General features: G+C 58.6%; 1 protein-coding gene across 4 annotated transcripts in view; it reads right to left on the bottom strand.

Annotated features, from left to right (window-relative positions):
* The window catches only part of GSE1 (Gse1 coiled-coil protein), a 418,849-nt gene that overhangs the window by 106,917 nt on the left and 291,331 nt on the right, over positions 1-20,601 (bottom strand). For 2 of the 4 annotated variants that reach the window (XM_082677996.1, XM_082677998.1), the window contains exon 1: positions 1,356-2,003. The exons of the other annotated variants lie outside the window; for them this stretch is intronic. In XM_082677996.1, the coding sequence (XP_082534122.1) occupies positions 1,356-1,392 (37 nt within the window). In that variant the 5' untranslated portion in view covers positions 1,393-2,003. Of the gene's footprint in view, positions 1-1,355; positions 2,004-20,601 lie in introns of those variants that run through there. 4 annotated transcript variants of the gene reach the window in all.

Below are 20,601 nucleotides of genomic sequence, written 5' to 3'. Positions count from 1 at the left end.
CAGGGTCAGCGAGGGTCAGATCTAGCAGAGCTGGGTCCTCCCCGGGCCCATTCCCTCCCCCATGCTCCTCCCCAGGGGATCCAGGACAGCTGTGGGAGCCTCAGACAAAATGACAGGGGCTTCTGAACACAGAGGGAAAAACTCAAAACCCAACACCCGGCCACGTGCACCTTTTGCCAGCCAAACATTAAACCTCCTCTGGCGGCCTCCTATGCAGAATTTTAAAAGCCCCAACATAAGCCCAGAAACTTCCCCTCTCCTCTCTAAAGTGCCCCAACGTCCCCCCAAACCCTCCAATCAATGGACGCCCCAACTTCCATAGGAACTGTGTGTCAACGCCCAGGGAAGATAAAACTCTGAGAGGAAGGAAAGGGAAATAAAAACAGCTCATTCCTAGATCAAGCGGGCACACCAGCCTTCCTGACCTGCGGGTCACGTGGCCCACCGGGGGTTAGGCCTGCTGAGTTACTCCTGACCCGAGGGGGCTCTGGAAGGCGGTGACAGCGCGCCAGCCAGGAGGGCCCCAGGGATCACCAAGGCTCCCACCTCCCTCACCAGGAATCCTGGCTCGCCTGCTTCCCTTTAGCCTACATGTAATTATTTTTAAGGTTTCAAAGTGCAAATAAGGTCAACACAAGAGGGGCCCCCCAAACCTCCCGCTGTCACCCCCCTCCCCTTTGGGCTGCAAGTGCGACTTGCCCCGAAACAGAAAGTTACAGGGCAGGCTGCTGTCAGCGCGCAGGAAGGTTAGGGAAACAGGAAGCCACGCCAACCACCCTCCAGAGCTTCCCCCGGCCCCCTCCTCCGACCTCCGCAGGCACAAAACCTTCCAGGGAATCCCAGGCAGGAAGGGGGGCGGGGGGGCGTGCGCGCCACGCTCGCGCGGAGACCGCGCAAGGGGCTGGCTGGAGGGAGAGGAAAATAATCCCGGGGACTGGGGGCGGGGAGGCGCATGCTACCCGATCAGGGCGGCCTGCGGGAAAGTAACTTCACACCCGGTGCTTAATTCACCTTGGAAGGCTCGACTGCCCCGGCCGCTCGCTGCGCCGCCGCCCCGGAGCCGGCTCCGGGCAGGCAGACAAAAGGAGCGAGACGCGCAACCCCCGGCGGCGGCGCAGCGGGGGCGGCGGGCCGGGTGGGCGCTCCCCGCCGCACGTAGCGCACACACCGCCGGCTGGACCGCAGCGGGAGCGGCCGGGGCCGCGCGCGCCCGCCGGTCTGCTGGGGGCTCGGCGGACCCACCGCCCCGACCCAGGCCGGGGTGGGGGGAGGGGTCTGGAGGGGTAAGTTAGGTTGGGGATCCGGGGCGCGCCGGCGCCGCGCGGGACCCAGGGAGGCGCACAGAGCTCGCTTACCTGGTAAGTAATACAGAGGCGGCTTCAATCCAAACATGATTCAGATTAGAATTCCATAGTGGCCAGAGAGGGATGAAGAAGGAAAAAAAAAAATTAAAACCCAGCGAGGAGACAAAAAGCGCCGTCCGAGGCACGGCGCTCAAAAATGCCCAAAACAATAAAATAAAGGCAGAAGAGCGATCCGGACAGCGACGGGAAAAAAAAAAAAAAAAAATCAGTCTTTTTTTTTTTTTTTCCCCTCCCTAAAATGATCAAAAGGCTCTCTCTCCGGCCAGCGCCCGGGCAGTTTCGGCCACCTTGGCCCTGGCAGATCCACAATGAGGTAATTGACGACCAAGGACGGGCCGGAGCCTCCACGGCTGCCCGGTGTCTTCGCCGCGTGTGTATTTTCTGCCTTTTGGACTTGAGATGCAAATAAAAAAAGGAGGGGGGCGCACGGCGGAGGGAAGCAGGCGGGAGAGCGGAGAGGAGCGCGAGAAAAATAAAGGGGGGAGGTGAGGGTGAGGAAATTGGGGGGTTAAGATCTTCAGGGATTACTCATATGAAAGAAAAAAAGATAGAGAAAAAAGCAGCCCCCAAGACGTGCGAGTAGCAATCTCTCCTCCATTCAGCCATTTGAATGTCAAGGGCGAGGGTCAAGAGACCTGTTTCCAACAGGGTTTCACGTTCAGAACCAGAAGGAAGAAGGAAGGGGGGTCGGCGGGAGGGGGTATCTCTTGTTGCCAAGGAGAAATCGGCTTTGTTTTCGTTTCCCCTTAGCTACTGGGTGAGGAGGGGCGGGGGGGGGGAGAAGAGGAGGGGGCGAGCGGGGAGGAGAGAGGAGAAAATTAATACCCAAACAGCCAAGAAGTACCGAGGGGGAGATTTCTTCTCGTAAATAAGAGGCAGCGATTGCAAACAAGTCCCGGGCAGGAGAAAGCAGGCCGGCTCCCCTCCCCCTCTCGCCACCAACACCCCCCCCCTTTTTTTTTTTTTTTTGGTTATCTCCCTGGCCCGGCGTCCCACCACTGACTCAGAGAGCAGGGGTGGGGGAAGGAGGAGAAAGAACTCGCGGGGGCTCGGGCGCCCGAGCAGAAGGAGCAGGAGAACGGGCAGGCGACAGCGCACGGCGGTGGAGAGCCCCTCGATCAATTTTCATGCAAGAATCATTATCGGTAAATTGGAAAGCTGGCTGCCTGACAGCAAATTTGTCTCCCCTAATGAAAGCGAAAGGGTAGGGGCGCAGCGGCTGGCGGCTGCAGGCGGCGGCGGCTCCTTCCGTCTCTACGCGGCATCTTCCAAGAGCTCCATGCTTCGCAGGGCGATAATAATAGTTTCACTTGCGAGCTTCCCCCCGCGCGGCTGCCGCGCCGGGCAGCATATCCACGCGGACCGGGATCGGGGCGCAGAGAGCCGGGTTCCCCTCTGCCAACGCGGGGAGAGTGATGCTGCTGGCGGCGGGGTGCTCCCCTCTGCCCCGAAGCGGGGGCCGTTTGCAAACTGTGGGCGGCTGCGGGCGCCGCCGGTCCCCCCTCCGGCTGCCCAACTCCGCGCTCTGGCCGCCCGCCCGCCCGCCCCTCCTCCCTCCCTCCCCACCCACGTCTGACAGCTGCGGGAGCTGGGAGTTCACCCGCCGCCGGGGCCTGGGAGAAGGGTCCCCAAGTCGTGCTCCGGGAGCTCTGGCCCGCCTTTTGTGAAACCCACACGGGGCTGCAGAAACACACCGGCCCGGCCCAGGGTGAGCTCCTAAGGACAGCGGCTGCCTTCTCTCCTTCTTTTCCTCTCACCCCCCCACCCCTCAAAAATCCCTGTTGCAAGTGTAATCAAATGCTTGATACCATCTCCCACACTCTCCCTGAACTGCTGCATTATCAGATCCGGGAAGGCATGCTTCCAGGCAAATAGACCTAATAAATGCTATTACTGGGCTTCTGCAACCCCGGCTGCACCATAGTAACGAGAGCCCTGGCTAATTTGGTTGAAGAAAACGACCAACTGCACAGAGTGTGTGTGAGCGAGTGTGGAGCCTGTATCCCTCCTCCCCACCCGCCTCCCTTTCACACCAGCTCACGAAGGCCCCATGTGATAATTCCCCAAATCGAAGGGGGAAAAACCCTGCCGCCAAACCACATCCTGTGCGCTCGTTGTCCAGCCCAGCGATTTTAAAGAGACAGGACCCATTTCCCCACGCCCGCACACACACTTAAACGCACGCTGCAAAGCTGCCTCTTGATGTGACAATTTATTTTCAAGCCCTTTTACCTTATGAAGGGCCGGTCCCTCAGTGGCACAACCAACCGGAATCGCGACTTCGTAAACTAAGGGGTCACCTTTTGACCCCAGATACAATCACCTTTGTCTGTGGAACAGACCTGATCCTGCAGGTACGCACCGCAGGTCACCGCGGCCACGACAGGCTTGGGTTCCCGCCAACGCTTTCCAGCCGCTGCGTAAATCAGGGGTCCCCAGAGGCAGCCCCGGGGGTCCCTACTAAACGCGGCGGCTTCGGGTGACAATTGCACTCCTGGAATATGATACTCTAGAGGGCAAACTGGAGGAGGTGGGCGGACTCCGCGTGCCTTCCGACCCCTCTCTGCCACTCACCCCCCCCCCCACGCCCACCCTGCAAGAATATCTTAAATGGGCTGGGCGGAGCGCTCGGAGCCAAGGGAGGGGTGGCGCTCCTCCCCGCCGCCACCGACGTCTGAGTGGGTGCAGCGCGCAGGCGGCTGCCTTCTCCGCCCGCTGGGCCGCCGGGGGTGCAAGGAGCATCTTTGAATCCCCCAGCCCCCGCGGCGCCCCGCCTGGCGCCCCCTCCCCGCGGGCGGCCGAGCGCGCGCGGGCACCCGGGAGGGCGCTGGGGCTGCTGACCCGGAGGAAACGGGCCGCTCGGGGCCGCCGGCGCCCGCCGCCAGCATCTGGCCGCTCCGCCCCGCGCTGACCCCGGAGGTCACGCCCGGCCCTCGGCGGCGGCGGCCCTTTGTTTCCGGGGCTGCGTGGCGACGCGCTCAGCACTCCTCGCGCCTCCTCCTGCGCCCGCCGCCGCCTGCGGCCCTGCGAGGGAGACAACGGCCTGGCACGGCGGGGTCGGGGTCCAGCACCTGCCCGCCCGACCCCGGACCAGCGTCCGTTTCCCAGCCCGCCTTCGCCTCCCACCCACATATTTGATCATCTGTGCCCTTCTGGGAGTCGGTGGGGGGGGCACCAAGGCGCACAACGGACAGCCCAGGCGAGCAGCTGCCCACCCCCCCTGACTCCTCATAAGCTCGGAAAATCTCTGATTCTACTTGGGGGAAAAGAGAACTATTTTTCAAAGATCCTAACCTATCAGTTTCTGTTGTCATTCTTTTATTGGTTTTTAATTCTCCGGGATTACACGAACAACAGTAGTAATTAATACTAAACCTTCCTCTACTGTATATGCTAATGGCAGAAGCCATAAAAATTAATTTGCAAACATGTCATTACACAATAGCTGTACAGGCAATAAACCTGTAATTATGGGCCAATCACAGGCAGGGTACAGAGGGAGGGATGCTCCCCCAATCTGCTGGGTGCCCCCCTTCCCCTGCTATAGTAGAGAAGATGGTACCAGAAAGAAGCTTGCCTGCTGGGAGCCACCTGTGGAGAATGCGCCCAGACTGGGGATGGCAGAAGGGGTCTTTAGTCTTGAGTTCTAATGGCTTGGCTTCTATACAAGGCCCCCTGGAGACAGCCACTCCAGGGGAGACTGAAACTGTGGGAGGAGAGGCACGGTGAAGCCTTGGAGAGCTCCCGGGCCTGGCTGGCTGGTGGTGGGTGAGCAGAAGAGGGGGAGGGGGCAGAGAGAACAGGACTTCCCGGGTGGCGCAGTGGCTAAGGATCCGCCTGTCATTGCAGCGCACACGAGTTCAAGCCCTGGTCCGGGAAGATCCCCACGTGCCACGAAGCAACTAAGCCCGTGCGCCACAACTACTGAGCCCACGCGCCACAACTACTGAGCCCACGCACCACAACTACTGAAGCCCCCGCACCTAGAGCCCGTGCTCCACAACAAGAGAAGCCACGGCGATGAGAAGCCCTGCGCTCACGGCAACTGGAGAGAGCCCACGCGCAACAACGAAGACCCAATGCAGCCAAAAATAGATAAGATAAATTAATTTTTTAAAAAAAGGGAGAGAGGGAATAGGAGACCCCACACTGGCAGGCCAGCACCCGCTTATCTTTGCTTCCCGGTCAAAAGGCAAACATCTCCCCCCCAATAAGTAGTTGAAGGCCTGCATCAAATTATCTCAAAATGCTCAGGCCAAGCCCTAATTGCTTTTAGCCACTCCCTGGGGCAGGAGGTGAGCTGTGAGATTCGAGCGATACCCTAAGTCTCCTTTGGCCCTGCGTCTGGGTGGCTCAGAGTAGGTTATTGACATTTCCTGGTGACAGGGACGTTTATAACGGAGGAAAATATGAAACCTACCATGGGAGGGTGGCTGCACCACAGCTCCCGACCTGATGCCAAAACAGCTGAAAAGTATAAAGCACCCCCGCCATGCCAAGCAGCCTGCTTAACGGGCTGCCTCGCCACTGAATGGCTCGGTTGTTTGCCATAACGTGGCTGAACGGGGAGCTGGAAGGATTTTTCCTTTCCCACCGGCCCTTGTGGCTTGGCTGTCATTTTTGGAACCCATCACTAAGGCCATTCATTTCCAGGGGACTCGCCCCTCCTCGGACGGTGCCTATGGCCTGGCTAGAGGCGGAGGGGCAGCCAGTCTGGGCCCACACGTGGACCAGCTGCCAGGTGCCCAAGGTGAGAAGGACAGCACTCTTCTGGGGATTTCAGTTCCGCGGGATCATCTGCAAGGAGGGGTTGCCTCTCTCCATCCCCGTTTCTCTCCCAGAGCCTGGTCACGGCAATACCCTCCTGCTCTCCCGGCTCACACCTCTGGGGAGGAGTCGGGCATTTATAGAAGAAAGGCAGCAATCGATGCCACTGAAGGGCAAACTCATGCCCACCTCCCTGAGAGACCCCTGCCCACGCTGCCAGCCAACCCAGGGTGAGAGGGAAGCTCTGGGCCTGTCCTGGGCCCAGTGGAAAGAAAAGGAAAGAAAAGCGCTTCATGCCTCAATGGGAAACAAGCTGGGGGCGGCCTGCTTCTTGGAAGCCGCGTGGAGCTCACCAGACACCCCCCCAGCCAAGATGCGGGGGGGGGAGGCCCTCCTTCCCCCTCTCCCCGGCTGCACCTTCAAAATGGAGGGGCCCCAGACTCCCTCTAGCGGGCCTGCCGTTGCCACAGCACAGAGACAGCCTAGCCGGCCAAGAGCGTCAGCTGAATGCAGTAAAAATAGCCTCCCAGCACGTGCTGCAAACACTGAGGCCGCAGACTGGGTCTGGATGTGCAGCGGTGTAGTGCCCGGCTCTGAGCGGGAGAGCCCAGTGCCTCTGTGTGCCCACTGGCACTCTGGTGGCGGCCCAGGCCAGGCTGCGACCTCACCTTTCTGGAGGGGGCACTGCTCCCCAAGGATTCCAGGGAAAGAAGGCGAGGGGAGGCTGGGAGCCCACGTGACTAAGCTGAAATGCCCCTTTAGGTCTGCCCCCTCCATTTCCCTCCCTGGGATAATCATGCCAGCTGATTGCTGTTCTGAGCGCTCTTCACAGAGAGCTCATTAGATCCTCATGACAACTGTGTTCAAGGTCACCCTTAGGAGTTCCATTTTCTAGATGAGGCCCAGAGAAGCCAAGCATCTTGCCCAAGGACACACAGCCAGGAAAGGGCAGAGCCGGGATTTGAAGCTGAGCTGGTTCCAGAGTCCATGTTCATAACCATCAGCTTGGAGTCGGACATACCAGAGTTCAAATTCTGGCTGGGCCCCCCACCCACCGTGTGCCCCCAGGCAGTGACATCACCATTTGAAAATGCCTCAGTTGCCTCACCTGGAAAATGGGATGAAATCAGCCCTGCGTTCCAGGAAGATGCGGGTGTGTAACCACTCTGGTGCCTGGCACAGAATAAGGACTCCATAAATAGAGCTGTAAATGACTGTGTTTGGGATAATAGTGATAATAGCAATAATAGCAGTTACCACGGGCAGGGCCTCAGGACAGCCACGCTACTCGCTTTGCTAAGGGCTTTATCTTATCTGGAACCTGCCCCCACCCCACGGGGCAGACCTACAATGACCATCACCCCGATCTGCACACGAGGACGCAGAGGCCCCAGGAGGTGAAGCCACTCACCCAAGGGCACCCAGGGAGTAGACACACCCGCTTTCTCCCTCCGTCCAGCTCTGGTCCTTAGGTGACTGGACATGAGTGAAAGTTCTGTCTCAAGATAAGCAAGTCTGAGCTTGAAAGAGAAAGGGAGAACTTCTGCCCCGTCAAGGTGACGTCTGCAAACCCAGGTTTTGTTTCCATCTTGGCCTGGTGTGTTTACTTCTGCTTTCCTCTGCCAGTGGCTCCAGGCTCCCCACCCAGGGAGTGCTCCCAGGCTTCCCACGGCCTTGTCCACCTGTCCTGGCATGATGGGCTAATGGTGGCCCGCCAAAGTATATGTCCACCTGGAACCATGAATTGGACCTTAACTGGAAAAGGAGTCTAGGGACTTCCCTGGTGGCACAGCGGTTGAGATGCCACACTCCCAATGCAGGGGGCCCGGGTTCGATCCCTGGTCAGGGAACTAGATCCCACGTGCATGCCGCAACTAAGGAGCCCACGTGCCACAACTAAGGAGCTCACGAGCTGCAACTAGGACCCGGTGCAACCAAATAAATAAATATTTTTTAAAAAAAGAAAGAAAGAAAAGGAGTCTGTGCAGGTGTAATTAAGTTAAGGACCTCGAGTTGACATCATCCTGAGTCATCAGCGTGCGCCCTAAAACCAATGGCAAGTAACCTTATAAAAAGAGAAGCAGACAGAAGAGAAGACACAAGGGAAAATGCCGTGTAAAGACGGAGGCAGAGGTTGGAAGGAAGCAGCCATAAGCCGAGGACACTTGGAGCCCCCAGGAGCTGGAAGAGACGGGAAGGACCCTCCCCTACGGCCGCTATAGGGAGGATGGTGGCCCTGCTGACACCTTGACTTCAGACTTCTGGCCTCCAGAACTGCGAGAGAATAAATTTCTGATGTTTCAAGCCACCCAGTTGGGGGTACTTTGTTACAGCAGCCACAGGAAACTCATACATCCTGTCACTTCTGTGAAAATGGAATGCCCTCTGTCCTGCCAACCCAGGGAGGCCCTGGGCCTTGTCCAAGGCGGGATGCCATGGGCCTTGGGCCAGCTGGGTCAATCTCTCCTTCAGGCCTGTAGCAAGGGCTGGGAAGGAAGATGAATTGTGCCGGGCCCACGGGCAGGTGTGCACTCAGGGCACCTGCACTCCGTGAAGCTGATGTCAACCCTCCTTTCCGATGACCTGCCTGCCCTCTTGTCTCCCCCGCCGGTGACACATGTTTGTGGGCTGGGGTTTGGGCAGGGGCCTGGGCTACAGGAGATCATCGAGTATGGTAATTTGCCTGGGGAAGAGCCAGCCAGCCAGCCTTGCCCAATCAACCTATAAACTGAGGGCTCTGCTGGCCGTGAGCATCTCAGCCAGCCCCACGAGGCCCAGGGTAACAACAACAAATAAGAAGCCTGGTGGCCGGCTTTTCACCAAACCTGTTTCCCTTCTCTCTTCGGCTCAGACCCAGACTACATTTCTCAGCCTCCCACGCAGATGTGTGGGGCCAGATGACCACATTCTGGCCAAGGGAACGCAGTGGAAGTCATCACTCGCCGCCTCCACGTTCCCCTTCTGGGTCTGCCCACCAGATGTCAGCTCCCAGGATGACCTTGAACCCATGTACAGGAGACACAGCGCCTCCATCACGCCCCCAACTGTTGTTGAGAGCAGAGGCCCCTGCATGGGCCCCCACCAATTATATAGTACAGTGGCACACGATTAAGAAATATATTTCCACTGGGGAGTGTGTATAGAAGGCAGCTTCTAGCGTGATGAGCCACTGAGCTACCCGGGGCTCTTTGTTACAGCACCTAATGTTACTTGCACATACATCCCAAGAGATCTCCTTTACGGATTTACTTAATGACCAGCATTGCACTGGATGCTCTAAATACATTATCTTAGATCATCCTCACACTAAAAATAAATCTTTCATGACCCTCATTTTTCAGATGAGCAAACTGAGGTCCAGAGAAGTCAAGTGACTTGCCCAAGGTCATACAGCCAGTAAGAGGAAAATCCGATTGCCATCCAGACCCTGCATTTTACACTGCTCTCTCTGGTGGCCCCCTCAACTCTCTTCAGCAGGAGCTGGCAAAGGGGCTTAAACCCCCCTTTTTTTTTTTTTTTTGCGGTACGCGGGCTTCTCACTGCTGTGGCCTCTCCCGTTGCGGAGCACAGGCTCCGGACGCGCAGGCTCAGCGGCCATGGCTCACGGGCCCAGCCGCTCCGCGGCACGTGGGATCTTCCCGGACCGGGGCACGATCCCGCGTCCCCTGCATCGGCAGGTGGACTCTCAACCACTGCGCCACCAGGGAAGCCCCAAACCCCCTTTTTAATGAAAAGCCAAGCAAGGAGACAAAAACGAGCACACCGCACGTTGCTGCCTACACACAGAACCGCATGCCTGACCTCCAGGTCGAGGCCGCCGCTGGAGCCGGATGCCGGGCCAGCTCAGGATTTGGGAACTCTCTACAATAATGGTTTTACAAGACATACACCATGATGTCGCCAAAGCGCTGCCTCCCCGTGGGCTGCACGGATGCCAGAGAAATCAGACAGAGACTGCGTCTGGGACTGCCGGGCCACACAGCTCCTCCCTGCGGGGGGACCCCCCGCCTGTCCTCGCCCCCGCGCCACCACCCCGGGATGCTGGCAGCCCTCAGTCTTTTCATAATCTCAGACAGCTCTGGTTGTCAACGTCTTGCTGCGTGCAGAGCCAGCAAGTACAGAGCTGGCAAGCGTCTGTGGAAAGGCACGGAGGAAGGTCTCCGGGGGCTGGGGAGGGAAAACGCGGGGGTCAGGCGCGGCAGCACCTTCTGTGGACACGGCGACAGCCCCTGTGTGGCCTGCCCTCTCAGATCCTACTCCAGCCGCCATCCTGCTCAGCTGCCTGGAGGCGGGCTGACAAGGCTTTCTTCTCCCCACCGGTGCCTGCCCATCAGGGACCCAGGGACCAGGCGAAAAGCCTGTGCGAGGGAAAAAGGCATTTGTGAACAGTTCTCCCCACTGCCTGCTGCTGGCGTCTGCCGAGCAAGGAGTCACTGCCGGGACGTAATTAGCCGTTGGTGGATGACACACAGATCTGCCTGTCTACCCCCTGGGCCTGACTGCTTCAGGTCTGTGTAGCCCTCTGGCCAACACGATGCGGTTCTTAAGAGGTGGCTTCCTGCCTGCTTCTCTTCACGCCGGGCACAGCTTTCAGTAGGACAGAGTTGGAGTGGGGGAGCCCTGGCCCCCCTTTTATTCTTCTCTACCTGTACCTTGCAAAGAAATCCCGGTGGGCCCTCCCACTTCTTTTCCCCCTGCACCTCCCTTGCCCACCATCTCTCTGCTGTCCCCCAAGCCCTGAGCTGCCCCTTCTTCATCCTCCGAGGGCTCATGCCTGAACTGACGAGACTCCTGCCATGTCCCCAACAAGAGACATTCTCCCCGGAGAACAGCTCCTCTTTCGGTCGTTTTCAAAGCACGCATGCGGCACAACCGACATTGGGGCCAGATCATTCTTTCTTGTGGGGGCTGCCCTGTGCATTGGAGGCTGTTCAGCCCTGGCCTCCACCCATGGGATGCCAGGGGCGCACCCCAGCTATGCCAAGGAAAAGGTCCCCAGACATGGCCAAATTCCACCCCCCGCAGGGGTATAACAATTGCCCTGGTTGAGAGCCATTGATGTTGCATAAAGGATCCAGCTGAGAGAATTCCCTGGAGGTCCAGTGGTTAGGATTCCGCTCTTTCACTGCCGAGGGCCTGGGTTCCATCTCTGGTCAGGGAACTAAGATGCTCCGAGATCCCCAGGCAAGCAGCTTGGTGCAGCCAGAAAGGATCCAGCCAGGGCGCTCAGTGACCGGACCTTTCGACTTAGCGCTACCGTTGGCCTCACGCAAACAAATGCTCTCTCTTGGCCCCAATTTTACCATATAAAAAATTAGAGGGGCTGGGCTTCCCTGGTGGCGCAGTGGATGGGAGTCCGCCTGCCGATGCAGGGGACGCGGGTTCGTGCCCCGGTCCGGGAGGATCCCACATGCTGCGGAGCGGCTGGGCCCGTGAGCCGTGGCCGCTGAGCCTGCGCGTCCGGAGCCTGTGCTCCGCAACGGGAGAGGCCACAGCAGTGAGAGGCCCGCGTACTGCAAAAAAAAAAAAAAATTAGAGGGGCTGAATGGGGTGCTGTGGTCTTCCAGCTGCCTCTGATTCTCTGAGGCTGATGGTTCCAAAGTGGGGATGAGCTTGGGATTCAGGAAATAGGGTCATAAGGAAAGGAATCTAGTGATGCCGCAGTGTCATACAGGAAAAAGGAGGGAGGGGCCCGTATGTTAGAGGTGGGCGACCTCAGTGCCTCGGGGCCTTTTCTCCAATCCTCTTTCTCTCTAACCTAAACAAAACCTGCTCTGAAAAAAAGTACCCCGGCTATCAGTCATTAACACTCTAGTATGATTTAACTCCACCTCCACTGTCGTCTTACAACCAAGGCTGCGGCCCCGACTGGAGCCATCTCACGGCTAAGCGGAAGGGCTGTAGGAGGCATTTGGGAAAGGCAGGACAAAAGAGCCTTTCTGCCCACCGGGGTTTAAACGGTGGTTTCAATTTCATAACATCATGTGAGGTGAACTTCCGGGTGCCCTGTGTTACGCACAGTCCGTTTCAACAGCTGCCACGGGGGAGGAAACAGCATCACTCAAGAGCTGGGGTTGGGAGAAGTTATGTGGCTTTGGATGAACTTGGATACGGACGCACATCCAGCAGGACCACCAACAAACCGGGCACGGGTGGCCGGCTCCCCCCGGCGTCACGACCATCAGTCTCCTGACAGCACCTGGCAAACGCCAGTTTGTGCTGAGCTAAACAGAGCAACAAGGCCAGAGCATTCTCAGTTGGTGACCACAGTCCTGACCCCTGTGTCTCAAAGACAGGATTTCCGGTTGTTTGTGGGGGTGGATTATCCCAGAATCAGCTCTGCTTCAGATTTTGGTTGGGAGGCAGGATGCCTGTTCCTGGGGTTGCGGCGGGGGGGGGGGGGGACATACACCTGTTTAATTCCATAGAGTGGGAGGCATGTGGGCTTGGGAAAGGCTGCTGTGTCCTAGCGCAGCTCCACCCCCACTGCAGGTGCAGCGTGGCTGTGGCCTTCTCTGGCCTTCAGTCTCCTCCTCGGTAGGACGCTCAGACTAAATGATCCCCCAGGCCTTCCAGCTCTGTGAGTCCATGATTAATAAAACTCAGACACACCATCTGCTCACTCTGACATTTAAGAAACAGAACAGGTTTCCGAGAAAGCTGCCCCGTGCAGCCTGCTCTTCCTCCTGCGCCCCGCTGATCGAGTGTGGGCTCACACCCTCCCCGCATCCCAGCCCCGACACACACACGCATACACAATCACACACAGAGCTGTCTCCCCTGCTCCCCCGCAGAGGTCAGAGATGCGGGAGCTAGCTGATGCCCTAGTCCAACTCGGAACCACCCGGCCTCCTTCCGGACCTTGCACCCTTTCTCATGTCCTCTCCGGCTGGAGGGCGAGACGTGCATCTTGGTAACACGGCCCCGAACTTCCCAACTCAGCTGGCAGTGACTCATCTCTCCCATCAGTTCAGCTCCTCCTCAGTGCCGGGGAGTGAGAATTGCTGCCCACTTCACAGATGGGGAAACTGAGCTCGAGGAGGGAAGGGTCAGCCCCAAGGCCACACAGGTGACAAGGGGCGTCGCCTCGGCAGAGTAGGCGCGTGTCAAATGTTCGTGCCATGCAGGGCCGGTTCCCACGGCCCGGCTCATCACACAGGACGCCCGCGAGGCTGTATCCTGCAGATGACACCTCGCCACCCGAGGTGGCCTTGTCTCTAACACAAGGTGCTAAGAAGGCCAGAGAAGGCCACAGCCACGCTGTACCTGCAGTGGGGGTGGAGCTGCGCTAGGACCCAGCGGCCTTTCCCAAACCCACATGCCTCCCACTCTATGGGATTAAACAGGTGTATGTTCCCCCCCCAACCCCAGGAACGGTCCTCAGGCCCACTTGCTGTCAGACACAGAACACGGACCCTCCGTGCCAGGCCGATGGCCCTGCTGCGTCCGCTGAGTGGCCTACGATCAAGGGCACCTGAAGCCAGGCCGAGGGGAGGGAGGCGGGGGAGACATTCTGGGCCAGGTGAGACCTGGCCAAACTCGAGAGCTGAGCCTGGGCGGCGAGGGTAAGGTCGGACCGGTGATGGCTGTGTGGCAGCCAGGTGTCCTGATGGACCTGCTCTGTTACCTCCTCCAACTGCCCAGGTCCTGCCCCCGGCTGGGACCCAGAGAGGAGATTCCTAGGAAAGCCCCTGGGCCCAGGATCTGCGACTCCATGTGGGTTGAATCTCGGCAGACCCCACTCAAGTGCCCTCTCTCTGCGGGCCGCCCCCACGGGGTCAGCTGGATTCCAGACTCTCTCTGCTGCTCTTGCCCGGATGCTGCACTTGGCCACCAGCTCCTGCCCTGATCACAGCGTCGGCCGGCCACTCCATGCCGAGCACAGACCTCCCTCTCACCCTCTGTCCCCTGCCACGCCCACTGCTCCCCCCACCCTGCTCGGAGAAGTGGCCTGGACTTCCTGTTTCTCGTAATCTCCAATAAGGTCAGCCCCAAAAGCCAGATAAAAATATCCCTCCAGCTTCTCAAGAGTACCGGGTCAAAAGGGACAGGGAAACTGGAATCCCCAGAGCTCACTGGGCCCACGGGCCACACTGGTCCCAAGGGCATGTACCATCCTATGACATTCGAACTTAGGTTATGATGGCCTTGAAGGTCAAGGGGGACAGAAAGCGAAGCCGGGGTCCCCTGTACAAGTTGGGGGTCTAAGAGAAGACCCTTCCCACAATAAGCCAAGGCCCCAGAGAAGTACCCACTCAGGGTGAGAGGAAGGGGAAGCTGGCCAGCCGAGTGCTGCCTGGGAATGTCAAATCCTGGACTGGATTAAGGAGGCTCTAGAGCGGTTGTGTCTCTAGGCCCCTACCAGCAGCACATACACGTCCACCTGAAGGAGACGACCTTCAGCCCAGGCTCAACTTACACCTCCAAATTTTTAAAAAAATATAATGACTAGCACACAGTCGAAGATAACCAGACCCCAAGAAACGCACACTTCCTGGTCGGGAGTCAGCAGCTGCAACAGCCTACAGAAGCAGATCTGCAGTGACTCGAGAGGCTGGAATTATTGAAGTCTCCGCAACTCCGCTGGCTCCCATCAAGAGAGAAAAGACAAGCTGAAGGGACGTGCAGAGAACAGGAAACCCTAACAAGAGCAGCATCAGAGTCGAACATCTCGCCAGGATGAAGTCTCCACAAGGGCAGGGACTCTGCCTGTTCACCACCACCTCCCCTAGAACCATGCCTGAGCCCCAGCGGGAGCTCAGTAGCTCCCTGTGGACTCTTTAGGACCCGAGACCCTCAGGGAGGTGAGAGTGGGGCGATCGGCCTGTTCCAGGGAAGTCTGGGGAATCATTCTAGTCAGTGAGAAAACAGGTGAGAGGAGGGGATTAACCCCAAAGTTCCCTTCACTGTGACATTTCTCTGTGCGAAGGTAGGCGCTCGTGGAAAACACAAACTCAGCCCTAGAACGGCCTCCACAGTGGAGAAAAACAACCCAGAGGTGTAATGGCTGCTGCAGAAAGCGAAATCCTTTAGGCCAGAACAAGCAACCCCTCACCGCTATAATTTCGAGTTATCCGTTCTTTACTATAATCCCTGGCCTTGGCTCTCCAAGCATCTACCAGGGAATCTTTCTGTAGGGGCAATTTTGGTGCCTGCAATTAGCTGAACAGGCATCTTTTGTCCCCACTAAAGTACTCAATTGCAGGTGTAATTAGGTTCCCTCACCCCTGAAATCTGCAGAGAGCTGCCCGCCTTGACTAACTGCACCCACAATTAAGTGCTTACGGGCATGTGGCTGGAGCCGGCAAACATGTGTGCGCAGCTAATAGCGGGGGCACCTAGCAGCCTTTCAAAAATAGACACTGTGTTGGAGAGATCCAGCCTCTTTCCATTTGTTGTTCAAACGGCTCTGTCCAGCTGGGAATAATGAGAAAAGACAAACAAGCCAATTAGGCTAGGTCCATACATAAATAAACCGCACAGCTCCTTAATTAAGCCACTTATAGGAGTGGGCAAGGCTGGGAGAAGCGGAAAGGAGAGTGATGGCCCTGTAGGGCCAGGGCCTGGCCTGGAGGAGCCGGGGGTGAGGATGCCGTTTTGGCCAAGATGGCGAAGCCAAGTGGCAGTCCTCCATCCATCACTGGGGGCTGTGGAGCACTTTAGCCAAGGGATGCCGGCGGGTGTGGGGGGCAGACTTGGGGGCCGGAGGAGGACTATGGGGGTGGGGAGGGGTCTCCAGATGCTCCCCAGGGTGAGAGGGAGGTTGGGTTAGGGCAGGCAGCCTAAGTCCCGCCACCAGGAGACGGCAGTATGGGACTGAGCCTCCTTTGTCCTCTTCCATGGCTGCCTCGGCCCGGCACATGACCTCTTCCCTGAAAGCGGCCGCATCTGCTCTCTCCTCCTCTGCCGCCTCCTCCTCCCCGGGGCCTCAGAGGGGTGGTGAAGTCCAAAATCAAATCACCTGCCTGTTTCCACAGCTTGGTCCCTCAAGGCGCCTTCAGTGGAGACGCAGGCCCTGGCCAAGCCTCCTCAGCCACAGACTGTACCCAGGCTGTGTGGACGCACAGTTCAAGACAAAGGAGGGACACGTGTGGTCAGGGACGAGGCCAGGACGTGCCGGGGGGTAAAGGGCGGTCGGTGACGGGGGGTGATCTCTGTATCTCCGACACACCAGCAGCCCTAGCCCCATCATACACTTGCCACACTCCCTGCCACGCTGCTGCACTGCTTCTCGACAATAAAACCCAGCAGATTGCAGTGGCTGTAATCAGGGAAGGAAGCAAAGCCGCCCGCTCCCGCAGCAGCGCCCCTGAAAGCGATCTGCCTTTTGCGGAGCTCAGCGGTCCCGGCTGGAAGCAAAGGGCAAAGGCAATATTTAGATAATTAAAAACCCATTGCTGACGGGCCAGCCGGGTGGCCACAGGTGGCTTCGGGGCGGACCCGCAATGGCTCAGAGTGGCCAGCGCGCCTTCTCTCCTCCCCTTCCAGCTACGGTGAAAGGAGGCAGGCAGGTGACCACTGGGAAATTCTGCCCCGAGAACAATTGGGCCGAAGCCTGGGATTCCGGCTCCACAGTCCCTACCGGACCCGGGCCAGGTCCCGCCTCTGCCTCACCTCTCCTCCAGCCACGCCAGCCTGCCTGGACTCTTCCTGCCTCGGGGCCTTTGCACTGGCTGTGCCCTCTGCCTGGACCTCTCTTCCCCAGCTATCCACACAGCCTCCCTCCCCCCATTCAAATTCCACCTCCTCCGGAAGGCCCGCCCTGACTGCCATCCAAAGAAGTTTCACACGGCCCTCCCTAGTCACCCCATCCTCTCACTCTACAGCGGGGTTTCTGTTAACACTTGATCCCTGAATCTACACCCGACATTTCTGTCATCTTGTTCATCTTTCTCTGTGGGCCTAACCCGGCGTCTCCACCACTGCATCAGCGGTGCCTAGTGTGGTGGCCGGTGCTCCATGGGGACTCGGTTCTGAATAAGTGAATGAATGAATGATGCCGGAGTTGGATACAGAGCAACCCAGGGCATGGCCTCAGAAGGGGGACCGGGCTACAAACCAGACGGGGAAGGTACTCTGGAAGCTTCTGGGTTGGGGGGTGTCCCTCTCCGTGGGAGCTGGAGTTGGAAGGCGTCCCTGGCCGCAGCCCTCCCCCAGCTTTGCGGCCCTGGGCAGCAAAGGTGACCACAGGTCGATCTGGCCAAGCAGCCTGTGTCTCCTCACTTAGCCTCTGAATTTTTAAAGCTTGACTTGGAGCCAAGAATCACTGAGCTCCCAGGAACCCAGCCTCGCGCCTCTGTGTGACCCCCTTCCGGCTCCCCGCTCCCAGCTGATGCCTGTGAAAACCCAAACCAAGGCAGGCTCCTCACGGGGACGGCGGGAGCAGGGACTACTGTAGCACACAGATAACCTGAGGCCCCAGTCTCAGGCCCTGGGTCCTCTGCCCCATCAGACATTGCCGGCGGGGACTTCCCTGCTGGCGCAGTGGTTGAGAATCCGCCTGCCAACGCAGGGGACACGGGTTCGAGCCCTGGTCTGGGAGGATCCCACATGCCGCGGAGCAACTAGGCCCGTGAGCCACAACTACTGAGCCTGCGCTCTAGAGCCCGTGCTCCACAAGAGAAGCCACCGCAGTGAGAACAAAGCCCGCGCACCGCAATGAAGAGTAGCCCCCGCTCACCTCAACTAGAGAAACCGCGCAAACAGCAACGAAGACCCAACGCAGACAAAAAAAAAAAAAATCACCTGCAACTGCTTCTGGGCCCCCGAAGGGCAGGCTTGAATTTCATGTCCCCTTTGTCCCCCCACCTCTGCTTCAACGGGGCCTTCCCAGGAAACGTGATGGGCAACAGCCCCCTTCTCGCCCCACCTGTCGGGATGGGTCCTCTGACGGGCTTGGGGGCACACCTATGGCTCCAGACCCCTTGGTCTCCCGCTCCTCCAAACCCCTGGAGCGTGTGCTCCACACACAGGGCCATCCGTGCCCCGCCACCCCCCAGCATGCCAGACCTGGAGTTTCTGGAGCCTTCCAGATCGTGACCAATGGCAGCCTTGACAGTCTGACTGGTGGCCAAGCCAGCCATGCCTGCATCTCCTCGGAGGCCCCAGAGTGCCCCACCTCTCCCCAGCCCCTGCTCAGTTGGGTTGGATCACTTCTTCTTGGGTGCAGGAAACAGGTGTGACAGCCATTCCAGGCCAGGCAGCCTCCTGGGGGCCAGCTGGCCTGGGTCCAAACCCACCTGTCACTCGTGGCCCCTGACTTCTCTCCACCTCCAGTTCTTCCCCGCACTGAGTGTGGATGAAAGTGTAGAACATTCCAGCCCCCTGCCCCACGCATCCCGTTATCTGTTAACGTGTGGCTAACGTCCCCACGTCACAGGCCCCGTCCGAGGTTGACTCAGGAAAGGGACCGCGAGAGCATGTGTTTGCCAAGTGGCAGACACCTTGGAGCCCCTCTTCCTCCCTGGGAATGGAGGTGGCTTGGCCCCCGAAGCTTCAGGAAGGGCCCTTGCCTCTTCCCACCCCCACGTAACCAACTTTGCCGTCAGTTCACCGAGACGGTTCTGCTTCCCCTTTTCAAAGGAGTCCTGATCTAAGCCTGAGCGTCAGCCCACTTCCCTAAAGGAAACAAGCCAGTGGGGCCCCATGGAGAACTCAGAGCGTCCTGGCCTTTAGCCAAACCCACGGACGCTTGGCTGGTGACCTGGTCAGTTCTACGAATCCCCAGGCAGTTACTGGGCCTCCCTCTTTGGGACACTTCCCCTTAGTCGTCCCCTCCAAGTTCCCCCTGAATCTCTTTCTCATTGCCCTTGGGGTCTGCGTCACCATGGTCCCCTCCAGACACCACTGTCCTGATGACCCAGCCTTTACTGTCTCTTCCGTCTTTGAATCCCAAGGTCTGCTATACAGCAGGTAATCATTGAATGCTTGCCTGGTATACAGCAGGTGTTCCATGAATGCACGTCAGGAGACAGAGGCAGAGGCGCCGGGCCGTCAAGGCCCACACCTGCAGGAGTTGGGGAAACTGATTCTTCTGGCCCTGTAGTCATGCATCACCTTCCAGCAAAGTGAGGGTAGGGGGTGAAAAGGTGGTTCCCCAGTGGCCCCGGGGTAGGGGCTGCGTTGTTTTGGTCTCTCGGTCCCTGGGTTTGGGGCTGGGGTCTTGACCACAGGCAGCTCCAGATTAGTGGGGGTCCCACCCACTTCTGCTTTCGCTGGGTGTTACCACAAACCACCTAGCCAGCCTTCCTCTTATCAGCAACTGTCACGCCCAGAGGGCTGCGGTGGCTTTGTTTTTTCATCCCTCCCTCCAGGGAGCCCTGATAAGGAGGCCAACCTTTACCCTCTGCTGCTTCCCCTAGTAGCCTGGAAAAGCTTCCCCAGTAACTGGGGCCTGGGGCTTCTGCATGGTAACTCCACTGACCCCAGCCCTTGCCCTGCAGGAGGAAGCTGGGAGGGCCCGGTTCCCCATTCAGGCGAACCTCACCCCCCCAGGACACCTCACAGTGGCCCCAGGAGGCCAAGATGGTGGCCTGGAAGGGGCGTGCTGGGCGGAAAGCCAGGCCTGACAGCTGGTGGGTCTCCGCGAGGAAGCCTGTTTGCAGGACTAGCTCGCTGGCTGGTTTATAATCTTGGCACCGCTGAGCAGGAAGCGTGGAGCCAGCCAGAAGCGCAGAGGGCAAGCCTTGCTCGTGACCCCGCCCCCCCCATCTCAACAGCAGCCTCTCTTCCCTGTCTCGGTGCCGGGAGCCCTTCGGCGCAGGGGCCGGGTCTCGCTTATGTCTGCATCCAGCATCAGGGAGAAGCCTGGTCTAGGGAGTTGCTCAGAGGGCTGTGGGCTGCGTGCAGAAGCAAGAGCCCTGTTCCGTCAGCTGGTAAGGAGCCCGCGCCTCACCACACACACCTGGCCCTCTAGCTCACAGCCCCTAACGCTCCATCCCAAACAGCCCCGAGTGCCTATCCATCAGCAAAAGAACGGATAGAAGGACTTCCCTGGTGGCTCAGTGGTTGAGAATCTACCTACCAGTGCAGGGGACACGTGTTCGAGCCCTGGTCCGGCAAGATCCCACATACTGCGGAACAACGAAGCCCGTGCACCACAACTACTGAGCCTGAGCTCTAGAGCCCACGAGCCACAACCACGGAGCCTGCGTGCCACAACTACTGAAGCCCGTGTGCCTAGAGCCCGGGCTCTGCAACAAGAGAAGCCACTGCAATGAGAAGCCCAAGCACCGCAACGAAGAGTAGCCCCCGCTCGCCGCAACTAGAGAAAGCCCGCGCGCAGCAACGAAGACCCAACAACGAAGACCCAATGCAGCCAAAAATAAATAAATAAATAAATAAATTTATATTAAGAAAAAAGAACGGATGGACAGCTGCGCTCTCACACAGGAATATCGCTCAGCAAACTGGACAAGTGTCACAGACAGAATGTTGCACAGAGGCATCCAGGCTGCAGAGCGCCCTCGGT

This window comes from Grampus griseus (assembly GCF_964374135.1).
Source record: "Grampus griseus genome assembly, chromosome: 19".
Classification (NCBI taxonomy): Eukaryota; Metazoa; Chordata; class Mammalia; order Artiodactyla; family Delphinidae; genus Grampus; species Grampus griseus.
This window is presented reverse-complemented; position numbering and strand designations above follow the sequence as displayed.